Raw genomic sequence first — 18,185 nt, forward strand, 5'->3', positions numbered from 1 at the left:
GTAGCAGCTGACTCGCTCCAGCCAGAATACTTGGGTTTGGTTTCTTTGCTTTCTTTGTGCTGTAGCATTTTCTGCAGCAGCGGTTTTGTTGGAAAGAATAAACGAGCCGGTCTGTTAACAAGTCCAAACAGCGGTTCTGGGCAGGGGAAAGGGGTAGTGGAGCGCTGGCTGGAATGGATTCTGTAGCACTGCAGAACCTGAGATTCTGGCCCTGCTGGCTACAGGGTTAAAGTCGGGGTGAGGGCAGAACAAAAGAGTAACAGTGGTGCCCTGAGTAAGCCACTGTTCTAAAAACTAAAGTAACAAAACGAGCTGTTTCAGCCTCCCTGCTCAGCCTGTCCTCACATTCCTGGAGCGGTTGCGTCAGGCCGGTTTTGTTAAGGGTGGTGGTAGGAAACCATTGGTGCTGGAGCTGGAAAAGGAGCCTTTGGAGCTGTCCCGTGTGTTTAGAATCGTGGTGTTGTGAGCTCTTGGCAACATTTCACAATGCTCTCCAAAATGATGGCATCGCAGCTTAATTACGAGTCACGTCTGCCCAGGTGGGTTGGAATGAGAAGGGACACGTCTCCAGGGAGTGGAGTGGGGGAAGAAATGGTGGCAGAAGAGCTTTTGGAGTGTGAGATGGACACGACATCTTGGCTTAAGCCCCAAGAGGCCTTGGTGAGGCCAGTCCCCCTGGATCCGTGGCACCAAGCAGTGCCATGGCTTGGATTTCCTTGGCTGTGCCCAGCAGTGCAGGGTAAATGCAGCAACGTGCCCAGAGTGCAGGGTAAATGCAGCGACGTGCCCAGCAGTGCAGGGTAAATGCAGCGACGTGCAGCTCCCCTGGTTTGCTGGGGAAGTCTTCGTGAGGCACCAGTGACACTGACTTTTGGTGAGCAGATTTCTCTGCCCAGGGTGTTCTTTGACAGAGTTTTATTGGCAGCTGTGGAAGAAAATGCCCTCAGTAAAGTGAGGAGTGAGGATGCATCCCTGGCCTGTAGTCAGCAGGAGCTGGAAAGGATTTTGAAGAATAATAAGCCCTCAGCTACTTCTACCCCGTGCTGCAGGGGAAGTGCAAGCAGTTACAGTCCTAACTAACACACAAATGCAACTTGGACTCCATCCTTGCAGTCTGCAGGTTTGTGATTCCTGCAGCAAATGCTGCTGTATCCCTCTGCTCTACTGTTTACTGACTTGCTAGGTGGGCACCAGTGTGTCGGACCTTTGTGTGACAATTGCACTTGAGCAGTTAGTTAAAAATAATTATCCTGTTAGCATTTGCACTCTAAGAATTAATCTGGGGCGTGTGTTTTCCGAAAGCTTCCAAAACTTAGCTTCAGGTGGACATCCAGATGTTTCTGGGCTGCTTCTCCATTCCATGTTGCATTTTAAAACTGCCAGCTGTGTGATCCTTTGCAGTCAAAGTCACAAATGACTCCTCTTTATTAGACTCGAGTAACTCGTCGAGGTTTTGTATCCCAGTGTGTGACTGTCCAAAAGAATTAGTAAAGGAAACGTTCAGTGCAGAGTTAGTGCTGAAATGCTGCAGTTTTTTTTCTGGAGGGTTTTCCGTGGTGTATTTGAAATGGAGCTGTAACCAGCTCGAGGCCGTGCAAGTGCACTCGTCAGGAAGTGGTAGCACATGTCACCAGCCTTGCTCTCCAAACTGTGCAGCTCACCACTTCCTGACACTGAACTGAAAGAACAAAAGAAACATCAGCTTCTGGTTCATTTTAGCCTCTCCAAAGTTGCATTGGTTAAACATGGCAGTGTCATAACAGAGGTACTTGTGGCCTTTCCCTTTAGATTCTTCTTTTAGCTTTGGAATTCATCTCGAAGAATTCATGCTAGAAATCTGAAGTTCTGCGAAGATACTCTTTGTGGAGATCCTGAATTTTAGAAGTGGTGAAAGGAATGGTTGTATAAATCATTTTGGCAGTGCAAGGGAAATGAGTAACCACAAGAAACCAGTCTGTGCAAGACACGGCCTGGTGCTCCTGGGAAGCTCCCGCTGCAGTTGGGAGTCTGCTCAGAAAACCATCCCTGCAGGAGTCTGTCCCTGCTTGTGCTGCTGTGTCTGAGCTGCAGGGGTTCAGCACAGGCACAGTTACCTCTAAACCACAGCAGTGTCTGAACCTGGTTTTCCTGATCGTTGTTGCACTGCAGCTTCAGGCCTGGACACAGACGGGCCTCTCGAACTGATTGAATTTGCTGCTGCCAAGGAACAAAACCCTCCGCAGAGAAATCCCCGTTTGTGCTCTAAAACCTCGAAGGCCAAAACAAAATCTATTCAGAGCAAAGGTTCTTTATTTTGAGACCTGAACACAATTACCTGTGGCTTCAGCAGCTGTGGTTGCACCTACTTAGGAGAAAACTCTTTCCAAGGGAGACAAAATCATGTCCATTGTGGAATAAAACACTTGCCAGACTTCTGTTACACATAATGGGGATTTTGAGGAAATACATGTAATTCTCCTGTCATTTTTAGAAAAGTGGGAATTAGCAAAAGATCTTCTTGCCTGTAAATCTGCTAGTGAATCTTGGGAAGTTGCAATTGGAGCAGTAGTCATAGCATTTTAAATTAATGCAATTAATTTCATGTGCTGGTAAAGTGCTGATGTGATATTTCTTCTCATAATTTGCATTCTAACTAATGAGCTGAACTACATATCCAGAGCACATTAAGATTAAGTGGCTGAAAGTTGGGGTTTTCTGTATATTAAACCAGTAATATTGCATGTGAGAAGAAGGGAAGACAAATAGCTAATGAATGTCGATATTTCATATTCAGATTCTACTGTGGTATATTAAAAAATTCCCATAGCTTCCTGCTTAAGTGATGGATGAATTCTTGAAGCTGGAAACAGCATTTTTTTCCCAATTAAGGTACTCTTGATAATTGTCAGTTAAATTGCATCTTAAGAAATAAGAAATTAAATAAACAACTGAGCCCCACCCCTCTCTTTTACAAACTGGGACTAAATATCAAGTAAGTATTTAAGAGTCAGTGAAGAGAAAATGGGCCATTAGTTTCAAAACTGATTATTTTGGAGGGTACCTGGGGTTGGCTGTCCAAAAATCTGTCACTCACACAGTGAGACTTGAATAGTCTCGATTTGCCCTGTGTTACAGTACAGGTTTAGAGATGCAAGAGTTAAAGTACTTAGGATAAAGGCTAGGCTGGTTGGAAATCTTTAGGTTTGATTCATAGATCCATTGCACTCCTCTAAACTTTTAAAAGACCTTATTAAGCCCTTCTGAATTAATTTTTTCTTTTTTTTTTTTTTTTTTTTCCCATAGCTTAAAATCTGTCTTGAAATTTAATCTGAGTACTGATGGGTTCCTTGGTACCATGTGGAGGTGTAAGGGGGAAAAGGAGACAGTTTTATACCTTTGACTGATACCTGTTGGAGCTCCCTGGAAAATCTGAGTTGCTCCCAAACGAGTGTTCTTGCACAAGTCCCGTTCATGGTGTACTTCAGCCACCCTCAGTAACTGTCTGTGAGACTTGTCTGCTGTGCTGTTTTCCCATTTACTGGGGTGTCTGATTAGACTGCATTAAACATCAGTTTTCAAAAGCAGATGCTGGCTTTGGGAAGGACCTCAGGGGTCACCGTGGATTTTGAGCTCAGAGCTACCAGGGCAATGACGGGGAATCGACTGCAGGGGCTGGTCAGAAGTTCAGGAAAAATACACCTTCAACCTGGTGGGAAATGGAAGGATTTGGAGATGAGTCTTTAACAATCTTGGCCAGCTGGTAGCGAGTGCGAGTTTGGTCTGTTTTCATTGTGCAGAATGACTTGTCCTTGGGTGCAGCTGGAATCCTTTGTGTGCTCTGAGCACTCCCAGGGTGTGCAAGGGGGGACAACTCCAGAGTAACTCTCTTGACTCGATGTGCTCTGAGCAAGCTGCCAAAAGGAAACCAAACACTTCTTGGCGTTAGTGCAGAACTGAAGAGTGTCTCTTTCTCTGGCAGGAATCGACTTCAAGATCAGAACAATAGAATTAGATGGAAAGAAAATCAAGCTACAAATATGGTAAGTATTCCAAAGGAATTTTAAGTTTGCAGTGAATGTTGAATTAGTTTAGAGAAGAATAATTCAGAGCTTTTGAGCTTCGGAGTCCCAGAAGTGTCATACCTTTAATTCATTGACTGTCCGTGAGGTTTGTGCTTTCCTCTGGCTTGTTTTGGCGTGGTTCTGCTTCAGGAGCACAGGAAATGGCCTGTTCACATGCAAGCATTTCAGCAACTTCCCATTTTGTCCAAAACTGTCCTCTGAAGTGTGCTTTTAGCTGTTCCCTGTCGAGGAGAAATATTAACTCCCCAGCTGTAAATTAAAATACGCAGCCCAATAAAACGTCATCTGTGCGACTTTGATACCTGGCTGTACTCAGCAGGGCACAGGGGAGGGATGATGCTCCCCCTCCCTGCCTCTTAAATCCAGAGGAGTGTAAAACAAAGACCTTTTCCCCCCGAATTGCAGGGACACGGCGGGCCAGGAGAGATTCCGCACCATCACCACAGCCTACTACCGAGGAGCCATGGTGAGTGTCCTGCTCCAGTCACCAGGCACGACTGGTGCAACTGGTTTGCTCTTCTCCAGGTTGTATCCTGTGAGCCTGCAACTGCAGGCCTGGGTAACTGGGGCTTGAGGTGTGGGGAGTGAAGGCTGTGGTTTGGTTGGGGGGTTTTTGTTTGTTTTTCCTCTCTTAAACTTGCTGGCGCTTTGTCTGGGCCTGTTTTGGTGATGAAACTTCAAGCCCTATTGTCTTTTTTTTCATACAATTAACATTTCAGCAGATGAGAATAAAATTGCCAAGCTTTAATCAGACAGGTTTGGTGTTGTGTTTTTGTTTTTTTTTTTTTTTTTAACCCCTTAAAACATTGGAAATGTGTGAAAAATGGATAATGAATTATTTTCATATGAAAAGTGTGTTTCACTGAATTGCTTGTCCTTCAGCCAGTAAAGAAAGCAAAATCTAGGCCAGGAATACAATCACCTGCAACAGCTACTGTCACTTTCTTCTCCATTGTGAATGACTTGAAGTCAAATAGCTGGCTCCAGGCTGCACCCTGTGTGGTACAAGTGCTTGTAATGGCTCCTCATGCTGTGATCTGAGATACTTTGTGTTGGGACACTGTTAAAACTTGCTGATTACAGGCTGTGCTGCTGTTACATGTTCTTACTGTGGCAAAAGATGTTAAATAGTAATATTTGGGGTAAATTCCCAGCCAGGGCATAATGCCTTGAGGAAGGATTATAGGTGAATAAGTCTTTGTGTTGAATTTCTTTGCAAGTAGAATTAAACCTGCAACATACATCAAAAGTCGGGCAGTAGTGCTGGCTCATCTAACTAGATTTTCCTAATCTTATTTAGGGAATTATGCTGGTGTATGACATCACAAATGAAAAGTCTTTTGACAACATAAAAAACTGGATAAGAAATATAGAGGAGGTAAGTGCTTCGTTCCATCTTAGGATTTCCCTGGGACAAAGAAGGATCAAGTCATTGTTCCCCCTCATTACAGTGGCCAACACAGATGGCCAAGTTACTGTGCAGTGAATTCAGCAGTGGTTGTTAATGGGGCAAATATCATTTTGTTCATTGAAGGACAGAAGGTAGAAAAGTGAAGTTTAAAAAGTAAGCACGAGGTGTTTCAAAACTGCTCTTACTGTATGGCTTGTATTGTTCATTTTATATTTTGGGTGTGTCCAAGGCAGGGGAAGGAGCAGGATCTCAAGGTGTCCACCTCTCACTTGGATGACGAGAGAGATCTCTTATTTCAGTTCTCACTGGGTTCTCTGTGTCTGATTGGAGAGTTTGGGATTTTTCCTTAGCTCTGGGCTGAGCTTCCTTCCTGCTGACTTACTGTAAATTCTGGGATGGGACACACTGCCAGGTGGGGATAGGTCCTTCTGGAGTTAGAGGAGAAATCTTAATTTTAGTAGAGCTGTAATTAGGGAACAGAATCTTACTGTTTGTTTTTCTTCATCATCAAATCCGTGGGCTTTTCTTTAATATTTTCTTCGGCTCTTAAAATTCCTGTATTAGTGACCCATTTCATCCAATAGTGTCTGGGCTAAAAAAGTTCTCTTGCTGAAGTGATTATTACTTTAAAAAGACATTTATTAATAATCTGTTTTAAAAATACAAATGCATTCCATAATGATAGTCCAGCCAAATCCCCCAGATGTCCAGGCACCACTTGGAAGTAAAGTGTGTACAGTTCTGTTTCCAGAGTAGCCGATCTGTGCAATCTGTGCAAGCTGGTACAGAGCTCGTGGCACAAATTCGATCTGTAATGTAATCCAGGAGTATTTATTCCAACCTATTTTAATACTGTCGTTGCTTGTTTCAAAGCTCAGTCTCTCTCAGTAATGCCTTGACACTGGATAATTTCTTTAACACAAAACAGTGGTGGAGGAGTTTGACACAAAAGTTTCTTTCAAACAGTGATGCACTTTGTTTCTGAGGGGTTACTTTTCCTTCTCCCAGCATGCCTCTTCAGATGTAGAAAGAATGATCCTGGGTAACAAGTGTGACATGAATGAAAAAAGACAAGTCTCCAAAGAAAAAGGGGAGAAGGTAAGATTTGATGACATTCACAAACCCACTTCTCTTAGGATTTCAGCTCCTGCATGTTTGGTGTGTTCTAAGCGCATGAGACACAACAGCTCTCAAATCTGTCCTTTCAGAAACTTTTACAGGGTGCCAGGGTTGGGGTTCTTGTCTTGAAATAGCCCTTGATTGTCTTCAGGGTTAAATAAACTTCATGGTACCGTTGTCCTGAGGGCAAGATCCTGCAAAGAACGTTGGCCTCTGCTGTAGCATGAAGCATTTTAGATCTCAGCATGAATTCTGTGTGTAGTTTGATCATGTTCTACTCAATTCACCTTACTCTTGTCATGAGTGCTGTTACTAAGGCTTAAGTAATTGTTCAGCAGAACAAACAGGTGAGTAAGAATGAAATCTCTCCTGTGTTGTGTAGTTGTTAGTAACAGAGCTGATGGAATGATCGTATGATTATCTGGCCCATAAATCCGTATCAATAAAGATTCTGCCTTAATGTTCTTTTAGAGCCTAAGTAAGTCTTTTTGTGAGAAATCAACCTGGTTTTTGTTTGGTTGGTTTGACTTTACATGATGGCATGGCCTGTTCTGATATTTTGTTTAATTGGTCAGTAACTTTAATGTTCTTGGAAGAGAAAAGAAGTGCTTGGTTTTGTTTTTGAAGCTTGCTGCAGCATCTGTTCTGTTAGGAACCTGCATGAAACATTTTTTTTCCCAAAGGAACCGCAAAACCACTGAAACACTTTAACCTCTCTTCCAGTTAGCAATTGATTATGGAATCAAATTTTTGGAGACAAGTGCAAAATCCAGCATAAACGTGGAAGAGGTAAGAGATGGGTGTTATGCTCAGGTGTTTTTTGAGTTATTGGGGGGGGCTCTGTTTGATCATCTGCTGGGCTTTCTGACCTCATGTGGGACCTGAAGTCCCAGCTTGGTGCTCCTGAGTCACCAAGCTTCTTATATCTAGAGAGCCACTGTTATAATCCAAGTGTTCCTTGTTTTCTGGTAAGGTCTGGAATTGTTTATAAATGGGTGGTCACACAGTGGTTTACAGTTACTGTAGCAAACTGGAGATGTCTGTGCCTTGCTACTTAAATTTCAAGTCTTTTTGGACTGGGAACAGGTGTAATTTTAGATCAGTGCTTTGTGCAGGAAATTGGATTCAGGATCCTTTACTCTCAGGATAAAGAGCCTTCAGGTTAGTACTAAATACGTGCTATGCAGATGAGACTGAAAATTTGCGTGTTAACCTGGAACACCAGGTCATAGCTGATGTTAGAGGAGGAAGAAGACTTACAATACTATCTAGAGATTTGTAATTTGTTTCCTGCAAATACATTCTGTGCTAAAAACAGCAGCTCCCTATTTATAAGAGCATAAGGAAATGGAATTGGAAGGAAGAGTTGGCTCAAGTCCAGCCTGTCTTACTATAAATCACTCGTGGCATCTTGGGGAGGGAGGGGGAGGATCTTAACTGTATGAAGTGTGGACAAAAAATAGTTCTATCTGAAGGCAGATAGAACTGCCCTTTCATTTGAGCTCCTGCAGGTCGTTAAGTGCAGGGCAGTGCTTTGTGTTTACTCCAAATGATGGGGCTGCCTGAATATTTTTTTAAATTGCCACATCAGTAGTGAAGAAAGCATTAAAAAATGCAGCTGGTGTAGGCATTTGGCAATCACTGATGGTTTAGTCTGCTTTCCACCAAATGCTTCACTTGTGGGAAATTACGCAACCGTGACGTTCCTGTGATCAGAAATGAATTTATTTATTTATTGTGAGTTATTTGAATTAAATTACTGTCTGGATATATTCTGAACACAATGAGAGGGGGGAGTGATTACACTCTTTACATTCTGGAACCGTCCTTGGATTATGAAAGTCTTCAGGCACCCTTAAATCGTGCTTTTCCCTTCTTCTGGAGAACTGCAGAATTTTTTGTGCTACAGAAGTTTTTTTCCTCCTTCATACATTGAAGTCTGAGATACTGAGAGTTATTATTTGGGGGGGGGGCTTTCTTTTTGTTTGTGGGTTTTGTTTTTTGTTGTTGTTTTTTTTTAAATAAAGGTGTACTGGAAGCCTAAATAACCTTAGAAATAGCCCAGGAGCAAAGGTTTTGGAGGAGAGGTGCAAGCTGTCCTTACTGAGAATTCCCAGGCATCCACCCTCCTCAAACCTCTCTAGGTTTCTAGGTGGGATGTACATTTAAGTTTGGAGGGGAATAAAAAGAGTGTTAGTACATGCAGCCTTCTCTTCAGCTGATTTTTCATTCCCCCTCCAGAGGTATGCAATGGGAAAGTCTGTTCAGTTGCTTCAAAGATTGGCAGGATGGAGTCTAATAACGCCTTTTTTTTCTTGTCAGGCGTGTTTGTTGAAGTTTTAAGTTGCAGATGTTGCACAGAGAGCATCCTGCAGCTCCAAGTGCCATCAGTGGGTGCAGGACGCTGTACTGTTCCTGTGTGTGGCTGTTCCAAACCTATCGTGTCCTTAATGTGTCTGGGCACTAACTCTTGTTTGTTTTGTCTTTATTTCCACTCCTCCCCAGGCGTTTTTCACACTTGCACGGGACATTATGACAAAGCTCAACAGAAAAATGGTTTGTATTTCCAATTAGCATACGACCTACATCCAGTGAGAGCACAGCTCTAATAACTGGCTGAGTAGCAGCCCTGCCAAAATCTCCTGGGGATTGCAGTAGTTGCTAGATCTGATGTGAGCAAACAGTGATTTCTCACACTTTACTACACCCCAGGGCACAACCGGTCCTTATTTTGCATGAGCATTAACGTTGGGCAGCCTGAAATCGATGTGTTCCCTCTGAAATGGAGTAGTGGGATCCTTGCTTTATTACACAGTGTCTCCTGAGCTAATACTGGAGCTCTGGATTGTTGGGGAAATGTTTGTTTTTAAAACAGACAGTTTGATCCGGGGGGAGGGTAACAGAGTCTGGGTAACCCAGGAGCTCGAGTTGCAGCAACTCTGCTCTGGTTATTGCCTTGCCATAAGGGTGGGAAGCGGGGAGGGAGTAGGAAAGCTGGGCGTGTTGTTTCCTGCATTTTATGATGTCGATGTTGTTTTCTCTTTCAGAATGACAACAGTTCATCGGGGGCAGGTGGGCCAGTAAAAATCACAGAAAATCGATCTAAGAAGAGCAGCTTCTTTCGATGCACGCTACTTTGATGAACTTCTAATGATAGACTGCAGCACACTTAGAACCTTTTCTGCTTCTTTGAAAGCACAGGGTCACAAAGCCTCAGAAATAATACCACCAAGCTGCTGCTGAGAGCTCCATTGAACGTAGACTGCGATACACAAAATACCGAGTGGATTTTGCTCACTAAGCCTATTGACCTGTCAGGCTCTTCTTTCTCAGATATGGAAGCTATGAAGTGGAGACACAAATGCAAGAGTTAACCTGTTTTCCTTGTTTTACTTTCTGTTTTATTGCCTGTTGCAAAAGCTGCTATGTTTCTTTTAACTTTGCACATCCATATTGGCCTCTTACTGCCTGTTACAGCACAATCTTACATTTGTATTTGCACAGTTTGACTTGTAAGTAAATTCTTAACAGATTTGTGCAGGGTTTTCTTTCAGTTTTTAAACAAATGTACTCTCAAGCAGAAGAGCCAGGGGGAAAAATTTAAGTCTCGCTTCCATTATTTCTGTCCTTGTGGCCATGCAGTATGGATGTTGTCGCTCTAGTGATGAGAATTACTGTAACAATTGGCATTTAGCAATTTCTACGGATTTTGTTCTCTTAGATGCACAAATCTGTTTATGCAGAAGCCGTGGCTTCTGCTCTGAATGTAGTATGTTGCTTTTCTCTCTTCCCCAGACTTAGCAAAGTTGTGTTCTGAATTGCCAGTCACTGTCTGATTCACAGATGCACCTTTCAGTTATTTGAAAAAACACAGTGTCTTTCCTCGCTTAACTTCCCTTTGTTAGCTCAAACTGCACCTTTTTGTGTTTCTGATGAGGAATTACACTCTGGAGTTGAAATCATCAGCACAAATTGGCCTCATCGCTATCACTTAAGTGGCTTGTGGAAGCTGAATGCATGAGTCTTGAGTAACCTCTCTTGGATTCACTTGTTCAGAAATTACTGCTCCTAAAGGTGACTTCCATTTCTACTGTAACTCTAAGGTAGTTGTTAATGTCTGTAATCACCGACCCTTGACAACAGAGGTGTCCGAAAGCAGCTTCCTGGGCGGTGTCTGAAGTGTTCCGAGCTTTGACCCCGAGGGGCATTAGGGCTATACCGGACTCCTGGCTCTGCAGTTCGTGCTGAATGTGTGTCTGGTCTGCTCAAGCAGTTGTTTTTTCATCACTGGTCCAGTGACCTAGACTGTTAGAAGCAGAGGTGAAACATAGTTGCCTTTTTTTACTCAACTGAGCATTGTATAACCTAGTCTTTGTTCTACTACTTTTTTATTGTCTTCTGGACAAATTTCCTCGATGAGCAATTAAAACAGGTGCTTTAGTTCTGTTGGTGTGCCAAACGTGGACCATTGTAAGCTTTAAGTGTCCAGCCTGGTTGCTGATGGGGGATAGGTGTGTTCTGTCACTGTCCAAGTCTGCTTCTGCTTCACTTCATGGCTGGAGTTGTGAACAGTGAGTTACCAGGGATAACCACTTCATTTTGTTGTGTCAGGGGCTGGATCTGTCATCTCTGGGGCTGTTGGAATATTTTGGAAGGGAACAGGCCGGCAGTGTTAGATGTCAAGCTTCTGATTGGACAAGGTTTAACAGGAGTAGCTGGTTCTGTGCAGTTCTGAGTGGTTATTGACCTGTCCCCACGTGTAGTTTGCTAGGAGTAGTTACTGGAACTAGATGGTGGATCTCATAATCTGCTGTTGCTGCACTAGAACAGAGAAACCTTCATGGCAGCAAGGTTTAGTGGAAAAGCAAAGCAACCCTAACTGCTCTGTCGTCTACCCTTGATGTTTTTCTTGGACAGGCTAAAGCAGTTCTGTTTTCTGTATGGTTAAAAAAGTGCTTCTATACAGAAAGTGTTGTGACACCAATTATGAATGTTGTTTATTTTCAGTAATTTACCTCTGACTTATTTGGTGTCGTAATACTTTGATTTTTATCTCAGGGGTTGTCTGCAAACCAAAACTGACATGTTCTGTGTTTGGCACTGTTTACAGAATGCTTTGTATTGTTTTTTCCTGTCTTGGCTGTGTGGTTAAATGTCCATTCAGTTATTAGTCTCCATGAACTTCCCTTTGAAAGAGCCTGTAAGTAGTAGAGTCTATGAAGTGCTTCTTGAAGCAGCAGCGAATTGGGGTATCTGCTCTGTATGGGGGAGGGTGGGAGGGAGAAAAAAAACTTGCTATTTTCTTACATTTAGCTGTGCTAAACTGTACATAAATGTGAGGTAAGACCATAGGAAATTCACTTTATGCATGAGAAAGTACTGCAGTAAATATTTCACTTTGCTTATTGTTCATGTACAGTTCATCTTTTTCTATCCGTAGAAGAATTTAATGCAATTTTGTTGTCATCTGCTGAAACTGAAGAATTCTAATTTCATGTGGTCTTATGGATAAGGTAAAAACGCAGCTTTCTTTCTTTGTGTTTTTGCCCCCACCCCACTCCTGCAGCAGTATTACGTGGCTGAGTGGCTGCACTTTGCTAACGTGGGGTCAGTGCAGACCCTCCCGTGTCCAGCCTGCCCTGCCTGACGTGGAATAAAGGGCTGTCCCTTGGCGTGGGCTCAGCTGGCTTGGACTGGGATGTTTGAGCTGTGTCTGCCTTCGGAAAGCATTTGCTGATGGTGGGATGTTCTGCCTGTGCATCAGGTGCTGGGTGTTTCCAGGCTTTTCTAATATCACCGTGATTGTTCCGTGCAGTCTCTGTTGCTGCTTTGCTCAAGACTAGATAATGTAAAGTTTTGAAGGACTCTTTAACTATACCTCAGTCACCCAGTCAGTCCTCTAATGCCCGTTAGAACAGAAGTCATGTAATTATCACTCATTAAGCAGCAAACGTATTTCTGTTTTGTTCCAGAAGTTGCCATTAACCTTTCAGGAAAGCAGACATTCTTTGGTGGATTTCAATAAAACAAAAATGCTGCTTGTGCTTTGGAGTTTTAGGAAATCTTTCCCTCAGCCCCACGTCTGTGCACTGTATCTCGACCAACATTTTTTTCTAAATGGTTTTCAAAAAAAAAAAAAAGCCAAGTGCTAAACAAACTGGTCTCAGTGCTTTGCAGTTTTAGCTTTCGGTCTGTGCTCGGCAAAACATGCACACGAGGTTTTTGTTGAGTGTATATAGAATATTTTATTTACTTGTTGTAGTCTGGGAGTTCTGTTATTGCTAAAGCTTAAACCACTCATGGAACTTAATGCAGCTCACTTTTCTCTTTGGGGGACAGTCTCAAAAGTGCTGAGTGACCTTTCAGACCCGTAGTTCTTTTTCCAGAAAGTATTTCCCACTGTAAGTACCTTTCCCATAACTCGTCTGCTGAAGTCAAGTGAATTTCGTGGATCATTCTCACAAGTGAATTAAAGGAGTCTTGAATGTACATATCACATTAAAGTATTGTGAATGCATAACGATTTGAAAGTACATGAATAATATGTAAAATGCCTAAATGTGTTATTTGTGAAAATGCATCTGTTATTTGGTTATCTGTTGATGTAATGGAATTTTTGCAATGTTAAAAACTTGTTAAGGGTTGGTCTGTAGGTGATAATAGGTCTTTTTTCTCCTCCGTTCACTGAACTGCTTATACCATTCTCATTCTTATAAATAAAAAACTTACTTCTTTCTTCCAAAAAAAAAGCAGGATTTACACTGATTTTTCTTGTTTCTGGCGAATTTAACGATTTTAGTGCATTCCTATGGCCTTACGGACATTTTTGCAAATAAAACTTCAATTACTGTTATTTTAATGCTATATAGCCACTAAATTGAGAATAAAAAGTATAGTCCTTGAGAAAATGCTTAATTTTGAAATAGAAGTGTTCTACTGTGTGTTTTTAAGCACATTTTACCTCTGATATAAAGGTGTAATGTGAAAAGCTCCTGCAGATAAAAGTGAACTTGTCATGTGGTTAACTTGTAAACCTAACCATTAATTGTGTATTGATGTATATAGACAAAAAAAAAACCCCAAACCCATCCCCTAAAAAAAACCCTTCATAGTCCAATAGTTTTATTATTTCATGTGAACTTTTTTACAACGTGTGTCTCAAATAAAAGTTACGTAATGAAAAGCACTGGGAGTATTTTGTATGAAATATTCCACGTAGTTTTTGTACAGTTGGCATCTCCACTTTGGATACCTTTGTTGTGGAAAGGTGTCCGGCTGAGCTGCATCTGTAAAGTTTGGCTCAACTAGTGATAAACCCGCAAGGGGTTTTGTAAGGCTTTGCTTGTTCCTAAACTTGATTATTCTTTAGAGTTGTCCTGAAAAATCCCTTACTCCTGTAGTGATTGCTTAAATCTGTTATTTTGATGACTTTCAGTTTCATAAGAAACCATTTTTCCAGGAATTTCATGTCATGAAATCCCCTTTCAAGTCACTTTTGGGCAGTGACCACAAAGGTGTCATGAGACACGATCTCCAATTCGATTAAGAATTATCTCCTGAACTAAGCTGTTAACATCTTGTTTTGATGTTGCTTTAAATGAGCACCGAGTGAGAGGTATGACTGAAGTAACCTGAGGCACAAGTAGCATGAATCAATACAGCAAATATTGTTTGTCCAGCTTCCCTCAACACTGAGTATCGAGGGATTGGACAAATATTTGCTAGTTGTTGGTAAAGTTACTGTGGTTTGGCAGTAGCTACAATTGGTACCAAAATCAGCCAGCATAAGGAAAGAATGTTTTTTTCTGCCCAGGACAAAAGCAGAGTAGTATCTGAGACACCCAGGTGGGCACCCTGAGGAATGAGTGGGAAAACACGTGGATGGTAAAGAGTTTCTGAACTGTGTTCTTCCTACATGTTCCTTTAATAAGCTGTATTTGGCTAAAAGGATGTGCTTTCTCTGTACCCTAAGCAGCAGAAAGCTGGAGTTGCATTCTTGTTACACCCCACTCTTTCTTGCTTTTGGTTGGGTTGGTGGTTGTGTTCAGACTGCTTCAGGCAGACGAATTTGCTGTGTTAGGACCAGTTGTTCAAACGTTATCTTGCTTGATCTGAACTGGGTTCAGATGCTCAGCAGCCCTCGGGTTCTCACAGCAGTTAGTGACATTTTAAGTACATTTGCATTCTGCATTTGTTAAAAGGAAATAGCAGGCATACTTACACTGCATAAAAATGGTGATTTATTACAGTTCCTGGGTCTATTTTTGGTTGCAGACTAGCAATTACGATAAAATACTGCACACTTGTAGATCAGAGGCGAGTTGTTGGTACACATGTAGAATGTATCCAGCTTTAAGTGGCCTGTTTCATAAATTACTCTTTTGCCAGCTTGGCTTTTTAGAGTTCTGGAATTATACCAAAGTCATCAATACAAGATTTCAAAATACTTTTTGTTTAGAAAGATTCTAATCTTGTTCAAGAGATGCAGCTTTTATCTTGTGCAAGGTTATTCTTGCCGTCTGGAGGTTTAAAGAGAGGGCATGGCATGGAATGCAAAACGTACTGAAAAGTTGGAGCGCTCTTTTGGATGTGTTGTAGTTGCTTCAGACATTTTTTACTGTCTTCAGCAGAGCACATCAGCAGTAAGCTGCTGCTGTGAACAAATGCTCCACAAACTCCTCTGAGCACATCTTCAGTACGTATCGTTCATTCAGTTTGTGAAATAAAGTTGAAAGTTTAGAGGAAGATATGAGCATTTTCCCCATCTGAGGAATTGACAGGTTTAATGAATTGTGGAAAATGTGTGTAACTTAAAACTCTGCTGCTGAATACATTGTACTGCCTTCAAGGCGACCAAGAGCTCTGTAAACATTCACTAATTTCACCCTACTTAGTCTTAATTACCTTCCTCGGCTAGATGACTGAGATGACTTGCTGCTGTTGTGACTTCTTCTGCTTGTGCCACCACTCCGAAGGTGTGTCCGTGACACAGCCCTGACTGGTGGTGGCCCAGGGCCTTGTGTTGGGCACTGGTGTCTCGGATGGATGGACTTGTTTCAGAATGGGGTTTGATTTCTCTGTGGGATGTTACCCTCGTGCTCCCTGACCTTTCTGCCCTGGTTTAACACCTGCAGAGCAGCATGAAGAGGTGATGCTGCTGTGACACACCTTGGCCAGCAGCCGGTGGGACTGAGGGCTGGCACTTCTCAGTTGCGTCCTTATTTCCAGACGTACTTTTGTATGCAGCGTGCTCATCTGCAAAGAAAAGTTGAATGTTTATTTTCATGTTCATCCTTATTATACTTTTTTTTTTTTTCTCCCCTCTCCAGGCACCATAGGAACTAACTAGCTCTGGTATGTGTTCTAGATGAAGGACAGAACTTCTCCAGGAAGGCTGAACAAGTTCTGTCCCTGTCTGACTCTGCCAAATGCTGCTGCTGAGCTTCCTCACCCAACACGCAGTGACTTTGTAAACCTCACATTTATGCGCTGAACCAATAAAACACGGGGAAAAGGCGACCGCGCGTGTCTTAAATACTGTTTGTGTGTAGTTTTCCTGAACAGCACTGGTAAGTGTACTTGAAATTGGGGCACCGCTGGGGCTACTCCCTCAGTCTGAGGGGAGGAACAAACCCTGGAGCCCTTTCCCTTCTCTATGTCCATTCTGAGGGATAAGTAAGATCCCTCGGCCTTCCTGGGGGATCGGCGAGATCGCTTTGCCCTCACAGGGGGGATCAGCGAGACCCCTCAGCCATCCCGGGGGGGATCACGGAGACCCCTCAGCCCTCTGGGGAGGATCGGCGAGATCGCTTTGCCGTCATGGGAGGGGGGGGGGAGTTAGCGAGATCCCTCAGCCATTCCGGGAGGGATATCACGGAGGACCCCTCAGCCCTCTTGGCGGGGATCGGCGAGATCGCTCTGCCCTCACAGGGGGAATTAGTGAGACCCCTCAGCCATCCTGGCGGGGATCGGCGAGATCGCTCTGCTTTCACAGGCCGATCACGGAGACCCCTCAGCCCTCTGGGGATGATCGGCGAGATCGCTTTGCCCTCATGGGAGGGGGGGGGTGGGAATTAGCGAGATCCCTCAGCCATTCCGGGAGGGATATCACGGAGGACCCCTCAGCCCTCCCCGGAGGATCAGGGCGACCCCTCAGCCCTCCAGGCGGGGATTGGCGAGATCGCTCTGCCCTCACGGGGGGATCACCGAAATCCCTCAGCCCTCCCGCGCCCTCCTCGCCTGCCGGCGCCAGCCTCACACCCGGGGCAGGGCAGGGCAGTCCCGCGAAGGCAGCCGTGGCTGAGGGCGCTCCGAGCCGCCTCCCTGAGATGAGATGAGATGGCGCCCGCGGCTCCCGCCCCGGCCCCCCCTCAGGCGCTCCTGCGGGGCCGCCGCTCGGGGTCCCGGCGAGGGCTGAGGGGGCTGTGGCACATCTGCCCCGGGAGCTCGGCTCGGGCTCCCCTCAGCGATCCTCCGTGGCCATGAACGTCCCCAGCGCCCGGCTGTACCTGAGGGGAAACACCGGGATCTTCGTGTGGAGGTCAGCGAGGTTTGGGTATTCCCGGGGGGGTTCCCGAGGGAGCTCCCCGGGCTGGGTAGGGAAGGGCACGGCCGGCAGCGCTCCCGGGGCTGTGGCGGAGCTCGGCCTGTGCCCTGAGGGGGAAACCGGAGAGTCCCACCGGGGTGTCCCACAAGTATTCCCGAGAGCCTTAAAACAACCTTAGAAAACGCACTTAACCAGAAGTCCTTCTAGAAGCTGGCCCTGCTTTTCTGTGTTTTCTTACGAGGTGTAATTACGCTGGTAGTCCTCCCTCTTCCACTCGTAATGTAGTTTGCATAAATGGGCAGGGTTATTTATTTAACTGGTTTTTAACCACCCCGTCCACATCAGAGGGCGAGATCGCTAGTTTGAGTTTCTCTGGAAATTAAAAAAACACTTTCTTGCCATGGGAAATGCTCTCTTCTTTAGCATGTGCTTCTTTTGTGGTGTTTGCTCTGTAAATCTCTAACCAATTTATTTGCCTCGTGGAGATCCTTAGTAGGAATTTCAAATGCAAGTGGAAAATGCAATATGAGTAGCAGTTTTTTGGGTTTCCCCCCCCCCCCCCGCATTTGATTCATCTGGCTGCTCTCCCTGCTTTCCTCCTGTGTGTGGTTTGTTGCTGTGGGGATCGGTGGGAGCCCTTGAGCATCGGCGTGCAAAAATAAATGTGCTCGTCTTCAGAGTTTCAATAATAGAAAATAAAATAATTGGAGTCTTAAAACAGGTAGTAAAACTCATGAACTTTAATTTTAGAGTTTGTTTCTATGATGCGAACTGGAGATCAAACACAACTAATAGGGTCGACTCTATTAGTTAACCTTAAAACTTGATTCCCTAGGAAGGGCCACCTTTTGGAAAGGAAAAAAATTTAAAACAGAATTTATAATTAATTTATCAAGCTTTCCTATGAAATTTCCTGCAGTTTTTTTCTGGTGTTTAGGTTTGTTTTTTTTTTTTTGGTGGTTGGTTGGTGATTTTTGTGTTTTTTTTTTTTAGACATGCAATGTTTTGAACCTTAAATGTTAGTGAAGTCCCTTATTCTTAGGCCTTA

At 43.8% G+C, this 18,185-nt stretch overlaps 1 protein-coding gene across 5 annotated transcripts in view; it reads left to right on the forward strand.

The window, feature by feature from the left end:
- Positions 1 to 16,108, forward strand: part of RAB8B (RAB8B, member RAS oncogene family) — a 32,498-nt gene extending 16,390 nt beyond the window's left edge. Inside the window, exons 2-10 of one of the 5 annotated variants that reach the window (XM_027903947.1) lie at positions 3,959 to 4,019; positions 4,467 to 4,527; positions 5,362 to 5,439; positions 6,481 to 6,570; positions 7,315 to 7,380; positions 9,097 to 9,147; positions 9,639 to 9,663; positions 12,032 to 12,104; positions 15,921 to 16,108. In XM_027903947.1, the coding sequence (XP_027759748.1) occupies positions 3,959 to 4,019; positions 4,467 to 4,527; positions 5,362 to 5,439; positions 6,481 to 6,570; positions 7,315 to 7,380; positions 9,097 to 9,147; positions 9,639 to 9,663; positions 12,032 to 12,081 (482 nt within the window). In that variant the 3' untranslated portion in view covers positions 12,082 to 12,104; positions 15,921 to 16,108. Of the gene's footprint in view, positions 1 to 3,958; positions 4,020 to 4,466; positions 4,528 to 5,361; positions 5,440 to 6,480; positions 6,571 to 7,314; positions 7,381 to 9,096; positions 9,148 to 9,638; positions 13,778 to 14,865; positions 14,888 to 15,920 lie in introns of those variants that run through there. The other 4 variants (XM_027903948.1, XM_027903949.1, XM_027903946.1 and 1 more) reach the window with 4 other exon arrangements.
- Positions 16,109 to 18,185: the final 2,077 nt, after the last annotated feature.

Source organism: Empidonax traillii, unplaced genomic scaffold (assembly GCF_003031625.1).
Source record: "Empidonax traillii isolate 1590-97213 ecotype Southwest subspecies unplaced genomic scaffold, ASM303162v1 scaffold1001:size240121, whole genome shotgun sequence".
Lineage (NCBI taxonomy): Eukaryota > Metazoa > Chordata > Aves > Passeriformes > Tyrannidae > Empidonax > Empidonax traillii.